Genomic DNA, 23,797 nt, shown 5'->3' on the forward strand with positions numbered 1-23,797 from the left:
TGCCATACTCAAACAACAGCGTACTTTTCTCTCAAAGAGGCACATGTATATTTCGCGTGGTAGCGTGGAATTTGACACTTCTGCCGTTCCTAGCAGCACTGAACCCGCGAAACCACCATTGATACGGCTACATATGGCAAAATAAACCGATACATTGAGAAAGTCGCCGATATTAGAGGGTGCAAGTGCTCAATCTCGAAAAGGACGAGCTTGTCGCACAGGTCACAAAGCGAGGCGCACGCAACATAAGCTCCTAGAGGCCCAATCGCATTCCATTGCGACGTGCATCTTGTTGCTGTTAGTTAAACCGTGAACACAAGGGCCGCCATTAATGAGAGGCATCCCTTTTGAAGCGGCTTGAGCTCTTCTCTGTTAATAGATTTATAGACAGATTATGACCTGTAAGAAGAGTAAGCTGATGGCAGCTCGGAATATTTCATCGGAGTATTTCATGGCGCAATTGGATGCTGTCCAGTAGGCCCGAAGCGATATCCGCACTTTAAGACCGACGGCATGCAAACAGGCACAGAAAACCGCTTTTAAATGCTAAGAACAAGGAGATATGAGTAACCATCAATTACAGGGCGCTGATTAATTGTTCAGCAGTTCTCAATCAATTTACACTTGTATAAACCACAAACGACCGCCTAGAGTTGGTGCCCTAACAGCACAGGCTATATCCGAAACCCACCCGGATATAGTCTACATGCTAGAGCCAACAACCAACAGCAATCTCTAGGTCAGCCACACATGTGACGGATTCCCGCGTCTTCACCAACGACAGCGCATCTTTTACCTCAAGAGTCTCTCTTTCAGAACTTTACGTCAACAGCCCGTTCACGAAACAGCCCATCTATCAACCATTCCCAGTCAGGGGTCTCGGACATAGCCATACTAGGCACCGTCGCAATGGAGAGAGGTTCAGCTCCGAAGCGGAACGCGACCGCCTGCGAGCACTGTCGCACAGCAAAGGCAAAGTGCCAGCCCAGTGAGCAGCCTGGAGTGTGTGGGAAGTGAGCGGAAACAAAACTGCATTCATGTTAGCTTGTTCTTTTATGCTTATCATCTGTTAGATGTCTTGCCTCGAGGAGAGAGTGCGTGTCTCGCACCAAAGCGCGGCCCCGCAGGTCACGTCGAGCACTGTCGTAAGGCCCCATGCCATATAACCTAGAATCACTCCTCTCCCCTACTATCAAGATATTCTAATGCCTTCTTTGCTGTGAATATAGCACCGCAGAGACGGGCCAGTCACCAGCTGGTCAACCTAGTACCTTTAGCATTGACTATCTAGTTCCCATCAGGTCGCACGTCGAAGATGATTTTGAGACTTTACGGGAGTTGCACAATTCTGCCCTTGATACTGTCCTAGATACAGATGGGCCCATCGACTTTTTACCAACACCGAGTCAATCTGCCAGTCAGTCAAGCTCGTCGACCCAGTCCCAGTCTCGCTCCGTTTTCGAGAGTTGGCGGAAACCCCAGTTCAACATGGCTTCAGCTGAGAGCCTATTACGCAACTTTAGCTCCATGCTCGAGTACATTCCTTTCATAGTGCTGCCCGCTGATTCTACCGTAACCCAAGTGGCTGCCACGAAGCCCTTCATTCTACTGGCCATCTTAACCGTGTCTTCAAGGTCGAGGCCGGTTCAGAAACACTCGCTGTATGACGAGGAATTTCTTAGGGTCTTGGGGCTCAAGTATGTGTCTGGCGGAGAAAGAAGTCTTCAACTGCTACAAGGCCTCTTAATATACTGTTCATGGTACGTCAACCTTCCCCACTGAATTCTATGCATCGTCAACTCACGCGTCGCTCTCAGGTATCCTTTTCATCTAAAACCCAAAAGCTCACGGCTGGTTCAATGCATGCGAATGGCTGCAGACATAGTCCATGATCTATCCTTGGATGAAGATTTCCTCTCATCTGACCCATGGGGACGGGGAGTGACGAGCGAAGAGCTGGACATGATCCGGGCATACCTCGCCTACGTATATCTTGTTTCCACGTGAGCCAAGTCTAGATTTCTCCTTATGCCATACATGATGCTAACGTTCCCCAGATACGTCGCTGTGTGGAAGGGAGATAGATGTGTACATACCCGCCTCCCGCCTTGGGCAGGGACAGCCATCGACATTCTGGAGCAGAATGCCCAGGTTGAAGGCGATCGCACACTCGCGGCCCTGGTCCGCCTATCAAGATTGAGCTCCGATGCGGGAGACGCCATTAACGACAGAGACGGTCAGACTGTACGAAACAGCCAGCTGACCCTACTAGGACTCGAACAACAGTATCAACAAATAAGAAACAACATATTAGCTACATCTCCCAATCTCCTCGGTACGTCAAGCTGACTCGGTATGAAGACGTGATGAGTGCTTACTATAAAGAAGCGAAAGAACCTGTTCGGTTACAAATGATGTTTCTCGACATATATCTCGACACGGGGAGCTTACTCGCCCTCCCCGTTGCCAAAACCTCGTTATCCGCCAAACTCACACGCTTTCCACCACCGATATCCAAAATCTACAGCGGCACAAGGAAAATACGAGCTTGTTTGGACTACGTAGGCGGGCTAAGCGACAAGGCGATACTATCCTTTACTGTCAACGACTGGACGCGGCTCATAACGATCTTTACACTAGCGTTTCGGCTGTCGTTTCCTCTCAAGGAATGCCCTGACTTTGACTGGGAGTGGGCCAATTCGGAAATCCAGCTGGATCAATTCCTATCCAAGATTTCGCGTGAAGGAGATACCACGGTTGCTTCAAACGGCGTTCTTTCGGCAAATCGTGCTGTGCTCGGCGTGCTAAAGGCAAAGTACAATCGTCGGCTGAGCTCGCTCAGCGAACAGCCAGCACGTGAAGTGAGCAAGACATTTGGATGTCCAATGATGAGCGGTGGCACATTAATAGCTGAGGCGAATTGGAACTCGGGCCTTACCCAGGCGTCAGCACAGTCGACGATCGTTGATATGCCTGAGGTGCTTCCAGGGTTTCACGATGACTGGGCAACGCTGGCCGCAGAATGGCACAATATCGAGGAGATGACTTGGGAATCGTTCGACGACCAATTTACCAACAGCATGGGTACAACCGAGAGCAGTTGGTCACTGTAAAGGAGGGTTGGGCTCTGATATAAAGTTGTTCGACACCTAATATCGGTTATATATTATGTTGTAATAATCTGTAGATACAAAGAACAGGTATGCTCTATCATTTGTTCAGTGCAGCAGAGAAATCGCTCTTTTCGCAATACTCCCTAAACGATGTCATTCTAATTCCGTACTGGATAAAACAAGTCAGCTCCAAATCTCATCTCATGGCATCAGCCCATGTATATTTGCCTACCTTTCCAGGTCCAACAATCCCCGGTTCTGTACCCTCATATCCAAAGTCAAATGCAAACAAGACGTTGAGTCCAAACTCGTGACCGAGGCCGCCCGGTAGTAGTTCGTTGATCTCCTCGTAGGAAAGCTCGTCAAACCCTCCGTACTTGACGCCCTGCGTCTCGCAGACAATGCGGAGATAGTCTGTCCAAGAGAGGTATTCACCCACGGCGAAAAGGTTCGTGTTGGGCGGTGCCTGTTCGACAAGAGCTTTAACACAGGGACCAAGATCAGTTCGCACATTTCCGAACGGAATTGGCTTGTGGCCTGCACCAGGCCCAATCATTCGATATGTACCGTCTGGTTGCTAATCACATCGATTTGTAAGCTGAAAGGATTCAAGAGCCGCAGGAGTTAAGGAAATAGACGCCGAGTGTTTGTTATTTGTTACCTTCTTTGGCGTGATTGGTAGCCCCCACTCCGTTCCAACTTGGAAATAGACTGGAGCTTGAACCTGAGAGAACTTGTCTTTGAGAGCTGGAAGACTCTGTGCGTATGTAGCAGCACGAGCCTTTGAGTCCATGTGATACAGCTTTGTGTACTTTCCGCCGCTCGACTTCGTTGCATCGGCCATGGAACTGAAAACATATCTTTCCAGAGTTGAAGCCGCCGAAGCTGCAGCATCAGCAAGATTTTTCCCATGCCGCAGCTCAACTTCATAACAGTACTCAACAAGCTCCTGGTTAGGCTTCTTTAATTCCTGGCTACGTGGGTTTCCCCAGATGTTCCAGAAATCAGTAACACCGAAGATGACATTGGCGCCCTGAAAAGCTCGCTCAAGAGACTTGACATCATCAAATTCGCCTTGAACAATCTCAACACCTTTAGTTACCCATGCCTTGGCAGCTTCGGACTCGGGATTGCGAGTCACACCGCGGATGGTGTATGCTGGGTCTTGAAGAAAGGTATCAGCGACGGAGCTGCCCTGAAGAGTCGGAGATGTTAATAATAAGTAAATGCGTTACAGATGACAAATTCACCAGCGGAAAAAGCTTACCTGAACGCCAGTTATGCCGGTGACAACAACAAGTTTCGCCATTTTTTTCGAACAACAGATACCTATACTCGAATAGGCTGTAGGTGTCGAATGCGGAGTTGTAGGCCAAGGTTTATGTTACACGTAACAAATGAATTGCGCGCTGGAGACTAATGGGTTGCATGCGACATTGCGGAATTGGATTCTGGGAGGGGGTTGATATATGTGTTTCCATTGTGCTTGCTACTCATTGTATAGTAATTAAAAAAAACTACTTGAATCTGGTAAATGGAATCTTCCTAAACCGAAACACTGTTGCTGCCAAAGTCTCAACCACAAATTGTATGTATATTCAAGTGAAGGAGATTTGTAAGATTTTGGCGCCAGCTCGGTAGAACTTGCCATACCTTAGGTACTTTGTGAAGCAGCGTATGACAGGGAAGACCAATGTCCAAAATGGGAATACGGCGGTTATTCAATCCTCTCTTATCCTGTTTCGGAATTAGACTTGAAATATGTCCGCCGCGCTAGTTTTCCACTTAGTCGATGATTGGACAATCCAAGCCATGATACTTCAAGGTTATGAATGAGGTTATCATAAAGGATTTGGATTAATGATTCAATGAGACGAGTTCTGTAGTATCTCGGAGTTTTGTATCAAGATGCTTCGAGAACATTTGTAATGCAATAGTTGTGGATGAAGAAGAGAAGTAACAAATGTTACCTATATAAACTATGCCGTTGAACGCACAGTATAGCTTGCAGTCCATCAAGCAAAACAATCTGTCTCAATATAAAAAACTATCCTTTCAAGCCTACCGTCCTAAATCATTCAAAATGACCGTCGACAGTCTTTCTCTGGCAGGCAAAGTCGCCATCATCACCGGCTCCGGTAGAGAAAACGGCATTGGTGCTGGCATCGCCCTTACTCTTGCCAAAGCCGGAGCTCGCGTTGTCATCAACTATGTATCCAACTCCACGGCTTCGCGCGCAGAAGTTGTCCGTGAGAAAATTGATGCTGCTGCTGGCAAGAACAGCGCCATCGTGGTGCAGGCCGACGTTTCTACCGCAGAAGGCTGCAAGAAGATTGTTGGAGAAACATTGACCCGATTTGGCGTCAACCACATCGACATTATTGGTATAACAACTTGTTTCGTATTAAACAACAGAGAAAAAGACATACTAACATATGAGTATAGTGAACAATGCAACATACGTCACCATGGGCCCTGTTCTTCAAAGCAAGCCAGAAGACATTCAGACCGCATTCGCAGTTTCAGTCGTTGGCCCCATCCTCTTGCTCCAAGAAGCTTATCCTCACATGCCCAAATTCTCTCGTGTCATCAACATCGGCAGTGTATCTTCCAAGATGGGATTCAACCCCCTGCCCATCTATGCAGCTGCCAAGGCTGCCATGGATCAGTTGACCTTTAGCTTGGCCCGCGAGGTAACTATTGACTCATCCTCCCTACTATCACTTCATAAGGAGGTTAATAATGTTTTTTTTTCTTAGATTGGTCGAGACGGCAAGCACATTACGATCAATACTCTCGCTCCTGGCCCCGTTGAGACGGACAACTTACCGCCGACCCCTGAGTCTGCACCCTTGAGAGACTTTCTTGTTGATTTGACTCGTAGCGAGGGTAGGGTCGGAACAGTGGAGGATGTAGCTGACGCAGTCCTGCTGTTGTCGAGTGAGAAGAGTCGCTGGATTACTGGACAGTTTATTTCTGTTAGCGGTGGCATCAACGGAGGCTAAATTCTGCATATCCAGTATGTAGGAAAACACATGTACTTCGAATCATGTGTAATTTATTAGCTACAAAAATAGAAACAATGTTTGATGCTACCTGTGTTCAAATTCTTCATCCAGTAACAAGTCCAGCTCAGTTAACCAGACGAGGAAGAATTTCACTCAACTGCAGTAACTGCTTCTTCAAGACCCCAACTTTGCAGAAGTTAATTCTACTGATAAGGTCAAGAAAGTAATGGATAGCAATGTCTTGAGTTAAAATGGTAACTCATGATGGAAATATGTGAATTCTCAGATTTTTAGTCATGTGCAGTAACGCTCCTCGTTCTTTAATGCTTCAATGTGGATGAACCAAGTGGATCTTACCTCTTAATGTTGTCAATGCCGCACTGAGATATAAACAGCCTCACAATTTAGATAAGCCACTATAATCTACTAAATCCGTTTACTAAAGTAATTAATTCTCGGCGACATACATGTACATGTCGCATGTGTAAAGAGAAAAAGAGACTGTAACTGGATAATCTGTCTTCGTTGTACCAACTACCGGGTAGTTTCAGCAGCAAGAGGCGTGGATGAGACAATGAGAATATGACGCGCATCACTTAGTCACAAAATCACATTACATCTGAGCGGCATATGAAAAGCTTGACATTAATTAATAATACTCATTATCTATGTAGGTATGTGTATATTTGTATAGCTATATACAAATGCATGCATCATTACGACATGGCTCTTTTTGTCTTTTTTTAATTCTTTCCTCAGGGCTCCCCTTCTCTACCAACATTTACAGAGGGACGGCAAGGTTCCTCTCGAGGTAGCCGCGCCAGGTGGGTAGGGTTCGCTTGTAGGGAGTGTTGCTGTGCTTCTGCAGGTCCTCAATGGCGCTAGCATACTTGATCAGCTTGGCCTCGCCAAAGGCGGTCTGCAGGATAGCCAAGCCAAAGGGCATGCCAGAGTCGGAGTGGATGCCAGCGGGAATGGTGATGGCAGGGTAACCGGCCTGGGCGGGGATCTGGATGCTCTGGGCGACATCGGGAGGGACCAGGAGACCGTCCAGCTTCTTGCCCTTGTAGGTGAGAGCATCGTTGATACCATTGCGGGTGGAAGACTGGCAGAACTCGAGGGCCTCCCAGTAGGTCTTGTCCTTGATGCCCTTGGTCTCGAGAGAAGCGAGGAAACCGTCCTGGCCGGACCAGAAAGCAGGAGTGCCGTTGGGCATGGGGTAACCACCCTCAGTTCCGGTGTACTTGTTGTTGTATTCGACAATGTCCTCGAGAGAGCGGATCTTGGTGTTGTTGAGCTCGGAAAGGTAAGTCTTGATGTTGTTGTAGAAATCAACCTTGATGTAGGTGTACTCGGACTCGTTGGGGAAACCACGGGTGGTGCCGTAGTCCCAGTTCCAGCCGTCGGGGCTGACGAGGGTCTGGTAGTTGGTGATCTCGGTGTTGTTGATGATGGTGGCGCCAGCAGACTTAATGAGGGTCAGGATGCTGGTCAGGATCTTCTGCTGCTCGGGATCGGCGTAGACCCAGAAGCTGTTCCAGGGGATACCGAAGGTGGCGCCCTTAAGAGCAGTGCGGTTGGAGAGGAACTGAGCATATCCGCCCTTGGGGGTCAGGCCCTTCTGAGCCAGGGTGTAGTTATCTCTGGTGTCAATACCGTAAATAGCATCGAGAGCATAGGTAGCATCGCGAACAGTGCGGCCAAAGGTACCGACGGAATCCTGGTGCTCGGACTCGGGAATGACACCGTTGCGGGATGTCAGACCAACGGTGGGCTTGATGCCGACAATGGCGTTACGCTGGGCAGGGTTGATGACTGTTGTACAAATGTCAGTCAGCACACAAAACACAATGAAAGAAGCTTATTTCTTGTAGCGCGCCACACTCTACTCACCACTGCCGTCGGTCTCAGTGCCCAGAGCAAAGGCAATGACGTTGGCTCCAACACCGACACCGCTGCCTGAACTACTGCCACCAGGGTTGACAGTCAGGTTGTAGGCGCTTCGGCACTGGCCACCACGGCCAGAGTAACCCTCGGAGTAGTTGTTGCTTCGCATGTCGGCCCACTCAGACAGCGCAGCCTTGCCGAAGAGAACGGCACCGGCATCACGCAGCTTCTTGACGACAAAGGCATCGCGGGGCACGATGTTGCCGAGGAGAGCCCAACTGCCAGAGCAGGTCTCCAGGTTGTCCTTGCTGGCGATGTTGTCCTTGACAATGAAGGGAATACCGTGCAGAGGGCCTCGGACCTTGCCAGCCTTGCGCTCAGCATCGCGCTGGGAGGCAATGGCGAAGAGGTCGGGGTTGATCTGGATGATGGCACTGGAGGAAGATGATGTTAGTCATGAATGAGTTTAATAATATGAAGCTTGAAACTTGAAAGACACGTGAGTCCAAGTAAAAGGGTGTATGGGAGATCTTCGTCTTGATGTCGCACCACTTTGCGCCACCAAGGCGAAGCGAAGTTAAAGCCAAGCCATAGCCCAGCCCCCCGGGAAAATTATGATCGACGCGAGTCAAGATCGATCCGATTGCGATCATCCAAAGAAATAGATGAATGAACGAATGGAAACAAGCAAACAAAGATAGACAGATTAATTGAGATTCTTACTTGAGATACTGCTGGGTCTGGAGCTGGCGCGTCAGGTAGCAGCTGACCAGCTGGACCGACGACAGATTGCCGTGGGTCATTGCGGCCTGCATCTGGTCGATGGTGGCCTCGTGCAGCTTGAAGCCGAAGCAGTCGGCCATGGGGAACAAATTGTCCGAGCCGGCATTCTTCTGCAGAGGGATCAGGTTGGGCGTCATGGGGAACACCTGCGACACGTCGAGCGCGGCCGCACCCGCAACGAGGGCGGACAGGGTGAGTTGGTACTTCATGGCGGCGACGGGGATTGTCAAGATGCCAAAGAAGAAGAGAGAAGATGATATCAAGAAGAGAGATTTCAAGATATCAAAGAGAAAGAGAGAAAGGGAGGAGGTGAGGAGGGAGAGGTGAGAGGAATGAAAGAGGTTTCGGAGACGGCGAGCGACTGCCCAGGGTATTAAAAGAAAACAAACCCAAGACGACTAGGCACAAGCAGGCAATCAATTGCGGACTCCATCGCTATAATACTAGTATAGAGCAGACCGCTCGCTCACCTCGAGATTGATTGATCGGATAGACGGCTGCGGCTAACCTGAGCTTCACGCCTGGCTAGCAAGATGCAAGATGGAGCTCCCCGAACGAACGACACCGCTCCAAGATGAGAAATTGCCTGCAATGGCGAAAAAGAGACGTCCACGGGTCGCCAAACCTTCGCCTCACCTCGCCTTCAGCGCGCCCTCCAGCGGCTGCAGCGCCGCCGCCGCGCATCCTTAGCGACCTCCTACAAGGGCCCTTCCCTGCTGGCCACGCACCAGATGGGGCGCCTCAGCCCGCTAGCTGTTGCGGTAGCGGCACCGCAACCTGACCGAGGGAGGGCCCCAGAATGTCATTCGCCGGCCATCCAATCAACGCATTGCGGCCTCTCGTTCGCTCCCGCTGGGGCATTAAGGACATGAATTAATCAGGAAATCCGTTCTAACCACGGATGGCATCACCCAAGGGCCGCTGTCTAGAGAGAAAGCAGGAAGAGAAATGAGGGAGGCTGTCCTAATACGGAGCGTGACGAGACGCTAGAGGACTAAGTCTCTTGACGGCAGGCAAACTAATACGACATTTCATATGCTGGTTGACCCGGATAACCCCCCCATGTTAAGTGAGCCAATATACTGGTAACTCGTAGATTTTGTAAAGAACCATGACGAGGAGGGCGAGCAGAGCGAAATGACCCGATCCAATCGGAGGTATATCGTATACAGGCCCAAATACCACCTAACCAAGCGAGAGAAGCGCCAGACATGGGCAAAAGACTCAGATGGACAGCCATGGCATGACGAACTACAATCCCTGCGCCCCCAGTTCCCCATTCTTCAGGCAAAGGAAAGAAAAAAAAATTAACAAGTGAGAAAAAAGATCCCAGCCTGCTCTGCTCAGCCTACAGCACAGGAAACGAACAAAGGTGGGCTCCAATAAAGCTCCGGCCCAGCCGGCGAAATTGCAACGCAGCGCAGCGCAATGCAATGCGGCATACCTGATCTGACCTGTCTGTGCGAACGATTCAGCTCAGTTTGCAGCTGTCGGAGCAAAAGCTTGGGTCACCGAGGGCCGGCATCGATGACATCTTGACTCTTGACGGGTGGGCCTCTGCATCAATAGTCGATGCATCATGCAAGGGAAAAAGGAGCCCCCAAATATGCAGGGTTCTGCTGTAGAGACAAGAAGGGAAGAAGGAATAGATAGAAGAAAAAGAAAAGCGACAGACGAAATCCCACGGCATCAGCTCCCGAGCACGGCCTGTGGTTGGCCGTTCCACCTTGTCAGACTCACCAAAACAACTCAATGATCCATATCTGCTGCGTCCTGCTTGTGCGTATCCAGACTAGTTTGCGTCTGTTAGTCCTTTCAACCTCTTATTCTCTCGGCACGGAATGCTCGTGGAATCTTCTCTTCTCCACGTCCCCCTTTGTCCCCCCTCCAGCTTCTGCATGCAGCTGCAGGGCCTCGTGCATTCTCGACTGACTCGGCCCACGTGGAGACTTGGACTCTTTTCGTTAGTCATTATCGTCAGATGAAGATTGAGGACCCTTTTGTCCCTTTAGTTCGCCGAAACTTCGTATAATTGCTGGCCGCACGTCACTTCACAAAAAGCACCTGCAGCCTTCAAGGCGGGGAACTGCACCATCTGTTGTTGAAATTTCGTTTTCCATTTCATTCATTTCTGCCATCAGTTCGTCTTTTTATCCAAATTTGAGAATTCTATGAATAAAAAACACAAGAACAGAGAACCAGCCCATTTCGGGGGTATCAACACTGGCTGGCTTGGTTTGCGCAAAAAAAAAAAAAAAAAAAAAAAACAGAGCTAACAACAGGCAGAGGCTCCAACCCACACCGAGCCGAACAAGCTCATCATAATCAGTGCTTTTTTTTTTCGCACTCTCATTCATGATTGCAGGGCAATTGATATATGAATCATTAGAAGTATATGAGCCGTGACACAAAAAAAAATCGGAACAAGAAGAATCGCAAATCGTAACTCGGAAAAAAAGAAATAGATGTACAGCGCGAACAAAGGGCAGATGAGAGAAAGGAACAGTGTAAATCAGAAATCGCTAATTCCGCCCAATTTTTATTATTTCTTTTTCTTCTTTCACCGGCTATCCAGGCTCGCAGTCGTATTCGTATTGAGCCGAGCTTCTTTCAGTTCAAAGTCCATCTGTACGTAGATGCCGTCTTGATCGTTGGCACGCCTGCTGCCGGTGGTTGCCACGGCCTCGGGGCCGTATTTGCCGCCCTCGTTTCCATCCTCCTGGCTTCCCAGTATGCTGTGCTGGCTGCCTGACTGGTGCCTCAGCGAGCTAAGAGCAGTCCCTCGAGACCGAAAAGTGTTGGTCTTGCGGCCATAATGCGATGCACCGCTTGTCTGGCTATCGTCCTTCTTGAAGAATACCTTGTCAAAAAGCGGCTTGGCTCCTGGCACAGACAGAGCAATCAGCGTGGCTCCAATCTCGGATGCTTCCACACCAAGCATGGGATCGTATGACCAAGACTCGTCACTCTCCCACTGGCCGAGGATGACGAGGACAAGTCGAGTAATCGAAATGGCAATGACCCTGTGTAAACCAACCAGTCAGTAAACGCTACACAACCACCAAAGCTGGCAGCCTTGGTTCGACGACTCGCCGATAGAATGGGTGACACTTACGCAACACCGGGCAGTAGAATTCCGGCCAACTGGATCTTTCGCTTCCGAGACATCTCCAACGTTCGCAACATGGCAATTGGAATGCCAAACAAGAGCAGGTCGCAGAGAAGCGAGACAGAAGAGTTGACACTATAAACCACACCCCACTGCAGGCAAGTATACCGGGGAGCAACGGGCTCCCAACCGTACGGCCAGTAGCCCGTGACCGGTTTACAATGGAAGATGAGCAAGAAGATCTGAGGTAGAAACCCGGCAACCAGAATGCCAAACACAATCTTGATTGCGAGCTGGAAGTTGTTGTGCTGTCCACAGACTCTCTGGTAGAACGCGAGACCCGATACACGACATAGGAGTAGGGCTGTCGTGTAGATGATATGCGCGACGAAATCTAACACCTGCGTCCGGAGGACCGTGGGGACGTCCATGATGTATTCGATGAAGGCAAAGTGTCTCCCAGACCCCAAGTTGATCAGTTCAATGCTTAATCCAACAAAGCATATCAACAGAGCCTAGCAGGGCACAAATGAAGCAAGTCAGCAAGGGGAGTAATGCGAATGAGAAGAAGTCGTGTTGGTGGCGTACTAATGACAAGGTAGCCAGTGCATCATCAATGCCGACGCGCCGCACGATGCATGATCGTGATATCAATCGCGTGCAAACGACCACAAAGGTCAGCGCTGTGACGAAAACGATGCCGATAATCGACGGCCCATCGCGAGATTCGCTCAGGTATTCAGCAGTAATACCATCCGGAACCGTGCCGTTGGCGATTGCCTGCTGAATACGGGGGTCGACCATCGTCCTAAAGATGAACAGAGACGACTACTTCTGCTGTTGGTCGATAGTGAGGACGGGGGCTGTGCTGTTGGACGTAGGAAACGTCGCCCGGGCCTCCCGTATGGCTTGTGCGTGATACAACAGGCACAGCTCCTACATATAAACAGTCATCCACAACGGAGCGGCACTGCCGAAAAAGAAAAGAAACTGTTGACATTTAAGAGATCGATCGAGCGGGTGGCGAGGGCCTTACATGTACAAGTACTGTACGAGTATGTGAGCACTCAATCTATGGCTTGTGCCGGGAGGCTCCGTCCGTCCTTGCTGCCCACAAAATTCTCTGCGTCAAAGCATCTGCGCCGCCGCTAGAGCCGGGATCATGCTGGGAAAAGAAGCTCGGCCAAGGAAGGGCTTGGTTCCAGAAAACCTGATGGGGGTGGTGTGGCTGCGACATGGGACGGCCATAGACATCGCTCACATCGGCCCAAACCCGGCGGACGAGCTCAGCTTGCTCCTCGCACATGAGAACAAGTGCTGGGAGGGATGGGGGGAAACTCTGGTGCCCACCACAATGAAATCTCCCATTTGCTCACTCGGTCTGGCCAAGCACTGTGGTGTGTGCCTTTACTCGTTCCGGCACATCTCAACCTTAGTTCTGTAAAACCGCCAGCAGTGGGGAGTTGTTGCAGACAGTGTGTCCAACACGCACAAGGGGGTACCAGAATTACCAAACCCGGCTGGCTGGGACACGCCACGAAGAGAGCCGATAGGCTAACGAGGGCCCCTCTCAAATCTCAAAACGAATCAAAGCCAGCCAGCGGCGCCACTTAATCACAGGCGTTGCTTCGGACGCTTCAGCAGGCCCGTATCGACCACTTTTGTGGGCAACTCCGTTGAAGATTTCTCAAGTTTTTTAATGCGGAGAATCGGTTTGTCATGTCGAAGAACTTTGACCTTGAGGGCCAACCTAAGCGAGCCCTCGACAGTAACAAGAACAGTGCCTATCCATAGCTCGCCTCGCGGTCAATTAATATTTGGACGCGAGGCATGCAGCGCGGAAGGTCCCGAAACAGCCGCGTGTGCCCGGTGGGATAATATCAGTACCAATACGAAGCATACTGCACTGTACTCGTACGTTCGTCTGAAGCACGAGGTTGCCGGCAAACGTTCCAGGCCATCTTGTCCCCGTCACGTCAAGCAAGGATTGATGATTGATGAGGGGCTGCCAGGGACTGCATGTTTTTGCTTGACAAGCACGTAGCCCAATATGGCATTGTGGATGGCTGATTGACGCGGAAAGGAGGCCGGTTTAGAACTTGACGCGGGTTGTCGAGCCGTCGATAGCGCCGTCACTTTTGCTTCGTGGGCCCTGAGCATCACCAACGGCGGCTCGATTAGCTTGAGCCTTTTTTTCGTGACACGTCGTCTCGTGTTCTGCGCTTGCATCACTCGCTTCTCGCTTGAATCTGATGCCTCAATTCATGCTTGATCAATGCGGCAGAATGCTTGATGCCCTTGGCCGGCCTGGACGCTGTCAAATTTCATCATGCCACCTGCACGATAAAGGGCCACCCTTGTTACGCAGCGATAGGTCACAAAACCACTGATGAGAGAGAAAACTACCGTTCATGCAGCCGTTAGCCTGGGACCCATCGGACTTCAGAAAGGCCCAGCCCAGCGCACGCCACACCTCGCCCTTTGCACCTGAACGAGTACTTGCCACAGGTACTGCGAGCTGCTTGATTGCCTCCCCTTTCGCACCTAGCAAAATCCACGGCCGCGTCTATGATCCGACCAGGGGAAGTGCAGAAGCTTCAAGCGCTATTATTCCAAGGCAGAGAGGCATGCATGGAGCAGGCCCTGGTTATTGGAAAATGATGACAGCTTCACATGTGGCGACCTCAACCCCCTGGCAAAGCTGAATCGTTGACAGAAGCACTATTGATTCGATCCCCTGAGGCCGCTTACTGTACTGTATCGACAGCCAGCGTTGTTTGCCGATGGCACAGCCATGAACTGTAGGTGGCATCAGAATCTCCAGATGGTGGGTGACAGCCTGCCCCTGGACTATTCTCCGGCTGGAATGGCAGAGTAGCAGTGCTACTGCAAATGCAACCCCATCGCTCAAGTGCCGTTTCCAAGAACTGCAGGTCCAGGGCCAAGGCCAAGGCCAAGCACGCACGAACCAACCGTCGAGTCGTGAGTACGCCCGTAGCTTGCGTTCAGCGCAATACGAGCACATAAACACTCGTCAGGCCTCTCGGTATCCCATTTCCCTGCCGATGGCCATCGAATCCTCCAACTACCTAGCTGAACACGAGTCAGTTTTGCACTCAATTTGTGCAGGGCCGGGCCACTGACAGACGGACCGTCCATCGGCATGATCAGCCCGTAAACGCGAAAATCAGGATGCCTAGAGTAGTCCCGATCCTGCCTAGTAGCGCCTCTTGCGACTCGCGCGTCCACTTTGCACTTGGCAGTGGGTTTTGGGGCCATTTTGCATTTGGCGTGGCGGCGACGCTTGGGAAAAGTTGGACAAGTTTGCGAATCTCATCTCTCGCTTGTACTGAGCCATAGAAGCACCGTCGCTACCAGAGCGACTTAGTCATCCGTCGAAACAGAACACTGGCGGAAAGCGCAACCGACCGATGGCACTCTGTAGATTGGCAGGAACGATTCCGTCGCTGACACTTTTAGGCCGATGCAAAGCACTCAGGTGGCCCTAGCCAGATTCGGCTTAGATGCTTCTTTCGGCGGTACCTGGGCGTTGTACTGGAGTACGTACATCCCCGTCTCAGCCAGCATCATCCAGCTTTGGTGCAGCATCGCCCAAAGCACCAAGATTTCGATGCCTCTCTCCCCATACTCCGTACTCCGTACAGTATCACCATCCACCATCCATCTCATATTCCCTCCAAGCTTCCTGCAGCCACGTTTCATTGCATTGCAACGTCCAGCCCCGGCAACCGAAGCGAAGGCCCAGAACTGGAGCTGGTGATAAGAGCTTGATGCCACTGTGGACACGCTCGTATGAATCAGCAACTGAACCATCAACTGAACCAGATCCTTCGTTCCAAAATCCCAGGGCCGGCGTTTTGGCGCTCGGATCAGATTCATGCCACAGCAGCATTCGCTGACCCCTGTCTGTTGTGCTGCCAAATAAACAGTTGGCCGGGGCCCTTGACTTATACGCTCTTACAAGCACCACGTGCAAGTTCGTGGAGAAATAACAGTCCTGCATATCGTATGAAACCCATTCTCTCCACACATTCATCTCGACAGCTGATAAAGGCCCCAAAACCTGATCCATGATTGAAGAGACGAGCATCATCTCTCTATCTTCCCCTTACCACTTGCATGAATTTCACAGTATGATGCCCTTCTGAATAACACTGTGGCGATGTTACAGTCAGCCAAACACTAGGTGCCTTGGAATGCCAAATTAGCCGAAAATCGAACGTCGTGTCTGGCATCGCCATCCGCCTCTCTCCGTCTGACAAGCTAGCCCACGCCCTTGTGCAAAAAGGATATTGAACTGCGTAGCCAGGCACTAACTGACCATCCGGCGTCTTCTTAGCACTTCTCCTAAGTCAAGAAGGGGTAACTTCACGCCAGCAGAGCCACACGCTGATACGGTATCCAAAACACCAAAACAGACTGTTCAATATTCAATGTTTATCGATTGCGTGCCAAGTTCATCAGCCGCCCCCAAGCTGTGCCTACCGGCATCAATTCCGTAGAACTGCACTATCCATTTACTAGTACAATATTTCTGACCAACTAACCATCAGCCGCTTTCATCTCCACCACCTCGGAGACGCTCTCCGATGCTCAAACATGTCCTCCAATCCTTCGGATAATCCATCCCGATCACGGTATATTCTTCCAACGTCGCTTCTCGGTGCTGGGGTCAAATCTCCGACAGAAGCGACTGTTGGCGGCAAGGTGGCTGGCGTTTACCATATCCAGTAACTTTACAAGGAAGCAAACTTGCAGGCCAACACCCATAACAGGTATGCCAAGGAAACTGCATCAATATGCTAAGCCAAAAGTTTCCCTGGTGCAACGAGTTTCCGCGTGGCTTGCCTCACCAAGTATCTGCGACAAATTATTGTTATGCTCCTTTCGCCGCTTGCTAAGCATTTAGCCGCAGGAACAGCTGCAGGCTGTGCGTGAACCCCCTTTTTGGACATGCATGCAGCTCGTAGTAAAAGTCCGACGCATGTTGGGTGCACATATTATTTGTCCAATTTGATTGCTAAACGCTTACTCTGTAGAAGGGTCTCCCATGCACGTCCTTCTGCAGATATCAACCACATACTAGGTAGCACCCTGCCATGCGAAATCCGCCGGGAGCTGCCATGCCGCGGCCCTCGCTCTCCGGCATTTGCTTTGGCATTTAATTTGCATCTCTGTTTGTGACGAAGCTTATTCTGAAACCCCAGCTTTTACGATAATAATCCAGACATCCCACCCACCTCTAAATCCTGAATGATAGACGTCCATCCGGATCCCACGATGCCGAGGAGGGTAGCAACCTATCTCTTCATACTTCTCAACATCTCTCGGGGAATCTCTTCTCTTCACATTAGCAGCTCCGTGGAAGGTTGCATTACGGAGTACCTATTCCGCATAAGGAGGCCTAACTATTCTTAATTTCACATGCTGTTACGCTAGATTGAAAACGAGTAGTTCATCAATAGCTGCTTGGCGGGAGCTGCAGAGCCGATACGAGCATCGTGGTAGATACGACAAATGCGGAGCACTAACGACTCGAATTATTCTAAAACACTATGAAAAATCTACTTGAGAGAAAATGGAACCGACGCTCCCCGGATTAGTACTACCGTGTAACCGAGATGCAGCGTCTGTACGAAAGAAAATTCAAAGATGCCCAGCTTCGGCTACTAAACACACAACGATAAACAAGGAAATAACCAATAGGAATTTAGAACACGGATATTCGAGCCCATTCTGGTGCTCCTTTCGCATTTACTGCTTGGAGGCCTTTTTCCAAGGAAGTCGGAAGTGAAGGTTGTTCCATTTCTTGACCCGGAAGAGATAGTACAGGGTAATGGCCGTGAAGATGTTGAAGACAATATACGCCCAAACAATGCCGTAGTTGCGCCATCTGTCGCTCCAGAAGATCTCTGACCCGGCAAGATATTGGTCCGCATTGCTAAGCTGGCAGTATGCACACTGAGTTGTGGACGAAGGATTCTGCAGTTGTCCTGGTGCCTGCTGGAGGAACGGTGCCAGGTACTCGCCGCAAGTCTGGCCGGAGGGCGGGTTGAAGATGGACAACTCGCTCTGGGAACAAATAATTTGTCGTCCGTGCAGCTCCGTTGCAACGATACCCGCAACCCAGTAGGTAAAGACTGAGACACGCCACATAAATAGCCAGAACCCCGGGAGCGCACTAGGCACCTGCAACACTCCGTTGAAGAGCGTGCTCATCAAGACCAGGAAGGTTACAATGGCGGAAGCCGTCTGCGCATCCGGCATAGCCACAATAATCATGTGAGCGAACGAGCTTGCGAAGATGAAGAGCTGCATGATGAACAAGAGGACTAGAATCTGCCGGATGGAACTCTGGATGCCGACAACGGGGTAGTAGAAGCAGGCGAAGACTAGGATGCCCATGATGATCTGATACGGTATCTCGACGAATACGTTTGCAAGAATGAAAGCCTTCCACGAGTAAGCTTTGCTTGGGCGCTCTCGGACCTCGTACAACGATCTCTGGGTGACAAAAAGGGGTTGAATCTGAAGGTATATCACGTTAGCTTACACTTGAACTTGAACTCGCATACTAGACAAGAGCCATCTTACCTGCTGCACAATGGTGGAAAATATGGTGGTAACCATGAAGACAGAGAAAATCACATTCTGCATTCCCGCCAACGACGAATTGGCGTTGAAAAACGAAAACCCAATGAACAGGCCTGCAGCAATACCGAGCAAAAACTTGGCGAAGATGTAGCTGGGTAAACGCCAATACTGTTGAAAGATTCGGTAGGTGACTTCCCAAAGCTGAGTTGCGAAAGGCGTGGCAAACTCCGATTGGGAAGACGCATCTTCTACATTCGAGCCCTCAGCTAGCTTCTCTTCGTGGAGGCGATCAAGTTCTGTTTGGACTGCCTCGAACTCAGAGCTAGACTTCCACACCGAGGGCCAATCTTCACCCTTGTCATTAACTCCGTTGTTTACAATTTCGAGCATGTACTCGGCTGGGTTCTCTTCATCGCCGCATTTGCGAGCTCCGTGTTCCTCAAAGTAGTTCAAAAGCGTATGGGAGTTGTCACCAATATTACCAAAATACACCGTCTTCCCGCCCTTGGCTAAGAAAAGCAAGCGATCAAAAGTCTGGAATAGGATCGCACTGGGTTGATGGACGGTACAGAGAATCGCTTGACCAGAATCGGCAAGCTTGCGAAGGAACGAGCAAATGGCCCACGAACTCTGAGAGTCGAGACCACTGGTAGGTTCGTCGAGAAAGAGCAGTAGCTTCGGCTTAGCTGCGAGTTCTACTCCAATAGTAAGGAGCTTTCGCTGTTCCACGTTGAGACCTTCGCCCGGAACACCGACAACGGCATTGGCGAACTCCTCCATGTTGAGCATCTTGATGACTTCTTCAACGAATGCGTATTTCTCGGCCTTGGGGACAGATTTGGGCTGGCGCAGCATGGCACTGAACCGCAAACTCTCGCGGACAGTAGCAGTTTCCAGATGCAGATCTAATCTTTCGTTTAGTACTCGACTCACAAATAAAAGTGGTTTTCTTCTCTTGTAGACTTACCCTGTTGTTGGACATAGCCCGTTTTCCTTTGGAAGCTAAGATCTCGCGGCCTGCCATTGACAAGCATATCGCCGGTAATAACGCCCATGGTAGTTCGCTGAGCGAGCACATCGAGGAGAGTCGTCTTTCCTGCGCCACTAACACCCATGAGTGCAGTCAATGTGCCTGGCTTAACCCAACCCGAGACATGATCCAGAAGTCTGCGGTCTTCGCTCTTAATCTTGATGTCGTAAACAACATTTCTCCATGTGAAAAGATCCGTCTGAGGCTCCAGTCCGTTAATATTGGCGTTAGTATTGACAACATGGAGACCTTTCTCATCAACCCCATCATCGGTTCTAGCAGGACCGCTTTCGCCCTTCATAATGTGGGCAGGGACGTGGCCTCTCCGGAAAACAAGAGCTTCGGCAGTGCTTGAGGTTGACGAGTTCAGTTCCGTAGCAATAAAATACACGGCCATGAAGAAGAAGAGAAAGCCCATCAAAATACCAAAGTTACGCCACACGTGAGAATAATAATACTCATAGTTGGTCGCAATGAAGGCGTCGCCACTGACGGTCGTGCTACCCGCAACAGCGCCTGCAACGGGGCAGATGAAAGAATCGCCGACAGTCGGGTTATACGGTGGCACAAAACTACTACCGCAAGGGAAATCCTGACCATGGAATTCGTTTGCGACCAGAATTTCAAAGGCGTAGTAAATGGGGTTGATCCATCTAATCCAGCTGAACCAAGGATGCATTGTTGGTACCGTAATGGTAAATCCCGTATAAATGACAAGCGCGAGGACTAAAATTCCAGCAAGCGACATGGCCTGCGAAACTGTCCTGGTGATTGCAGCCATCGTTCTGAAAATGGCACTCATGACGAATATGGAGACATAACCAATAAGATAATAGATGAAGAACTGCGATGGCGTTCTCCTCAAGCCAGACATGAAATAGAGGATAATGTTGAAGACCGAGGCAGTGATGAACTTGATGGGGATATCGGCAGCGATACCCGCAGCTGCTTCGGTGGCCGGATGATAGAATGCATACGAAGCATGTTTTTCAACAATTGGTCGCTGTGCATACAAACTATTGATTTCCGATATCGCGGTCAATGCATTGAGCAGGATGGCTACGAACAAAACTGAACCTTTGGCGTAGAATCCGTCTGTATTATTAGGGGTGTCGAAGAATATGGAGCCGATGATGAGAGCCATGACGATTTGGACCACGGTGGATGCCATTGTTGCGTAGATATCATTCCATATGCGCTGATAGGCTCGTTTGGTATTGAACTTGACTTGCATTGGGATGCTGATGATGTACGGCGACTTGGGTCGCATTCTCTTAGCCTGCCTCAAGTTCTTCTGTTGGCGGAAATGCGCAAGACTCTCGCCTTGGCGCTCGCCGCCAAATTGCTCTTCGTACCGATCGAGATCTTTCTGCAGAGCGCGGAACTCAGGCGATTCTAGCCAAAGCCGCTCAAAGTCTTCTGGAGTTCGGGGTACTTTCATCTCCATTCCCTGACGAGCTTGACGCTCCACCGGGTTGGTAACAGAAGTCAAGAAATCGCCGGTGGTTTGGCGTGGGGGGCAGTACCAGCCCTGTCTCTCGAAATAGGCCTTTGCTTTGCTCGCTGGTCCAAAGTAGATCTGACGGCCGTCGTATAATACGGTCGCTTTGTCGAAAAGATCGTAGATGGCTTGACTGGCCTGGTAGATGGCAACGGCATTCGCAAGATTGCCCAGATCAGCAGCATTTCGAAGTGCTTTGACGAATTTGAACGCTGTTGCTGAGTCGAGACCTCGAGTGCTGCGAATCCAGTTAAATAACCAATCGCTGAATAGACGAGTGATTTTGGACAAACCTGTTATCCCAAGCCGAAAATGGTGATCCAGCCAGAACCATCTCTGCAATACTGACGCGCTTTCTTTCACCTCCAGATACGCCGCGAATGAAGTCATCGCCAACTTTGGTATTGTAGGTGTGCGAGAGGCCAAATGCCGCCATGACTACTTTGGCGATATAGCGACAGTATTCAGCGCGAGGCATGTTATGGGCTCGGTGGGATGGCGTTCGAACTGAGGCGGCGAATTCAAGGGTCTGCCCAACAGTAAGGTGAGGAAAGTGTCTGTCGACCTGGGGTTTAAATTAGTATTTAGTTATAAGGAGTTTTCATGCAGGAAACCCGCTTTGATGCTGGATGCGGGACATACCTCTTGATTGTAAATTGCTTCACCTCTGAATTCCTTCTTCATCTGCTTTTGCGGGATGCCGTTGTAGCTGATGGCCGACTTCTCTCCAATGTTCAGACCATGTAACTCGCCACAAATCGATTTCAGGAGCGTGCTACAGCCAGAACCTGGGCGTCCCAGTACAACTAAGAGCTCTCCACTCTTAACGAGTCCATTGAAGTTGTGAAGAATATGCTTTGGCTCCTTTTTGCCAAAGCTAAAGAACTCTCCAAGCCTCAGTGGTGCGGTGAGAACAGAGCCTACAGTATTTTGAAGCTGAATTGCACTACCAGAACCGAAAACGTCAAGGTTTCGAAACGAGACACCTATTTGCCGGTCTGCGAGACCCTTTTCGTTGAGTTCGCGGATGAATCGAAGCAACCATTTCGAAAGATCGAATTCGCGACGGTCAGGATCAAGAGTGGCATCATACTCGTCAACAGTGCCAAGACCCGTTGATTGACGGCGAGCAGGCGCTGCAACTTGGGATTGCCGGCGAGAAAGCGCAGTTGCAATTCGTTTGAGCTCGGTCTTGTCCTCTTGCTCCATTGATTCTTCGTCGTATGTATTGGTGCGACTCAGAGCCGAGGGGAAAGTGCTGGCGTCATTGTCGGAATCTCTCGAGTGTGTTTCGCGTGGGTCTCTCTCTATTGGTGATTTACTCCTCTCATCATCTTCCATGACGGTAGAAAACGGGCGGTGCGTTGAGATGTCCAAGCCCTCGTCGACAACTTCCTTTCCATCTTCGTGATGAGCCATTGTCACTTGAAGAATGACTTACCATGGACCAAAAGGTACCAAAAGAAAACGCCAAAAGTAACGAGACGAGAGTTTGTATAAGTAGTCGGTCGATGACATACCATCTATACCTTAAACCGGTGCCATCTTGGCGTAGTCCGGACCCGGGTTCGCGGAGTCGCAGGCCATGCCTAGGGCCGGCAGCTAGCTAAAACCTTGTATGGAGTCGAGAGCTTGACTGTCTCAGCGCGGTGGTTTCATACCGTGCGCATCTGGAAACAGATGGAAAACCCAATGCCAATGGTAATGCACATAGATTAAACGATTGACATCAGATTGTCATTGATTGTCGGGTTGGCGGATTTTACAGAGCCCGCCATGGCAAGCCCGCCGAATTCCCGGGCAAGACGGAGGTTCACCAGTGTTTATTCCGTCATGGCCTCCGTGGGACCGGAGCAGGGGTGACATGGCAGTCCGTTTGCCCCATCCGCTGCTTGGAAAAGCTGAGCAGAGCGTACGGAGTTCTGTGCGCCGTAGATGCGGAAAAAATCTACGACCATCGTCATTGTGGATTTTACAGGATGGCGGAGTCTCAAAGCCAATGCTTGGCTAGTGTCTACCGATGACAGACGCGTGCATTGACGGCGGGCTTCACATGATTCTCGGGCAATCAGTTAAACTACGGCAAGTCTCAGCTGAGAGCTCTCAACTTTTCTCTTCGTACACTGGAGAGAAAGAGAATCTCAGCTAGGCGATTTCCAGAGATGCAGCCCGTGTGGCTTTCCGATGGTGATGAACGGCGCTGACTCTGTTTGATGTTCAGCTCCCAGCCCAGACCCTTGGATTGGTCCCTTGAGATTGAGTTTGGGCCTCATCGCGTTGTCGATGCATCCGGCGTGTGGACCCATGTTAGCCGCCGGTCCCCATTCCAACTCTGTAATTGTGTTTGTACGAGTGCCTTGACGAGTGCCCTTTGCCGCGCGGGCCATCTTGGAATGAACTGATCCAGATCCCAGCTCGTGCTTGGCATTGCACATGCAAACGGTCTCAGCGGTCGGCATCCAGGCCGAACAATGGAGTAGTCTAGATTGTCCAAGTACCGAAGGCGCCTCGGATCTCTGGGCCGCGGTACTACTCGTCTGCTGTGCCTCAGTACCATTGTGGCGAAAATGGCGTCTCGGTATGGCACGAGCGAACACCAAGCCAGTACTCCGTATTTCATTGTGAGAAGTAGCTGCAAAGCCACGAACTGGTGGGGTTTAGAGGCCATTCGCATGCTCGCACCGCAATCAAATACAACAGTCTTTACATGAGCCTATGAGCAGTTCAGTACGACTACACTGACATTTACAA

At 50.3% G+C, this 23,797-nt stretch overlaps 6 protein-coding genes across 6 annotated transcripts; 2 read left to right on the forward strand and 4 right to left on the reverse strand.

Annotated features, from left to right (window-relative positions):
• Positions 1–909: 909 nt before the first annotated feature.
• T069G_09089 (uncharacterized protein) lies at positions 910–3,113 on the forward strand (the record flags this gene model as incomplete). The annotated part of the gene is made up of 6 exons (XM_056176299.1): positions 910–1,013; positions 1,074–1,145; positions 1,230–1,760; positions 1,818–2,003; positions 2,058–2,335; positions 2,386–3,113. 6 exons carry the CDS (start codon positions 910–912, stop codon positions 3,111–3,113), a joined length of 1,899 nt encoding a protein of 632 aa, XP_056024777.1.
• Positions 3,114–3,210: 97 nt separating this feature from the next.
• Positions 3,211–4,422, reverse strand: T069G_09090 (nmrA-like family domain-containing protein; the record flags this gene model as incomplete). Its single annotated transcript, XM_056176300.1, has 5 exons — positions 3,211–3,282; positions 3,346–3,690; positions 3,775–4,037; positions 4,092–4,308; positions 4,381–4,422. The coding sequence occupies 5 exons, from the start codon at positions 4,420–4,422 to the stop codon at positions 3,211–3,213; spliced, it is 939 nt and encodes a 312-aa protein (XP_056024778.1).
• Positions 4,423–5,196: 774 nt separating this feature from the next.
• T069G_09091 (enoyl-(Acyl carrier protein) reductase domain-containing protein) lies at positions 5,197–6,118 on the forward strand (the record flags this gene model as incomplete). The annotated part of the gene is made up of 3 exons (XM_056176301.1): positions 5,197–5,497; positions 5,559–5,806; positions 5,873–6,118. 3 exons carry the CDS (start codon positions 5,197–5,199, stop codon positions 6,116–6,118), a joined length of 795 nt encoding a protein of 264 aa, XP_056024779.1.
• Positions 6,119–6,902: 784 nt separating this feature from the next.
• Positions 6,903–9,000, reverse strand: T069G_09092 (amidase domain-containing protein; the record flags this gene model as incomplete). The annotated part of the gene is made up of 3 exons (XM_056176302.1): positions 6,903–7,936; positions 8,015–8,442; positions 8,732–9,000. 3 exons carry the CDS (start codon positions 8,998–9,000, stop codon positions 6,903–6,905), a joined length of 1,731 nt encoding a protein of 576 aa, XP_056024780.1.
• A 2,351-nt stretch (positions 9,001–11,351) lies between these two features.
• On the reverse strand, positions 11,352–12,704 carry T069G_09093 (uncharacterized protein; the record flags this gene model as incomplete). The annotated part of the gene is made up of 3 exons (XM_056176303.1): positions 11,352–11,814; positions 11,907–12,415; positions 12,489–12,704. 3 exons carry the CDS (start codon positions 12,702–12,704, stop codon positions 11,352–11,354), a joined length of 1,188 nt encoding a protein of 395 aa, XP_056024781.1.
• Positions 12,705–17,675: 4,971 nt separating this feature from the next.
• On the reverse strand, positions 17,676–22,465 carry T069G_09094 (ABC-2 type transporter domain-containing protein; the record flags this gene model as incomplete). The annotated part of the gene is made up of 7 exons (XM_056176304.1): positions 17,676–18,449; positions 18,516–19,065; positions 19,141–19,420; positions 19,483–20,548; positions 20,618–21,284; positions 21,340–21,611; positions 21,689–22,465. 7 exons carry the CDS (start codon positions 22,463–22,465, stop codon positions 17,676–17,678), a joined length of 4,386 nt encoding a protein of 1,461 aa, XP_056024782.1.
• Between the last annotated feature and the right edge of the window lie 1,332 nt (positions 22,466–23,797).

The sequence above is a fragment of the Trichoderma breve genome, chromosome 6, assembly GCF_028502605.1.
Source record: "Trichoderma breve strain T069 chromosome 6, whole genome shotgun sequence".
NCBI classification, from domain to species: domain Eukaryota; kingdom Fungi; phylum Ascomycota; class Sordariomycetes; order Hypocreales; family Hypocreaceae; genus Trichoderma; species Trichoderma breve.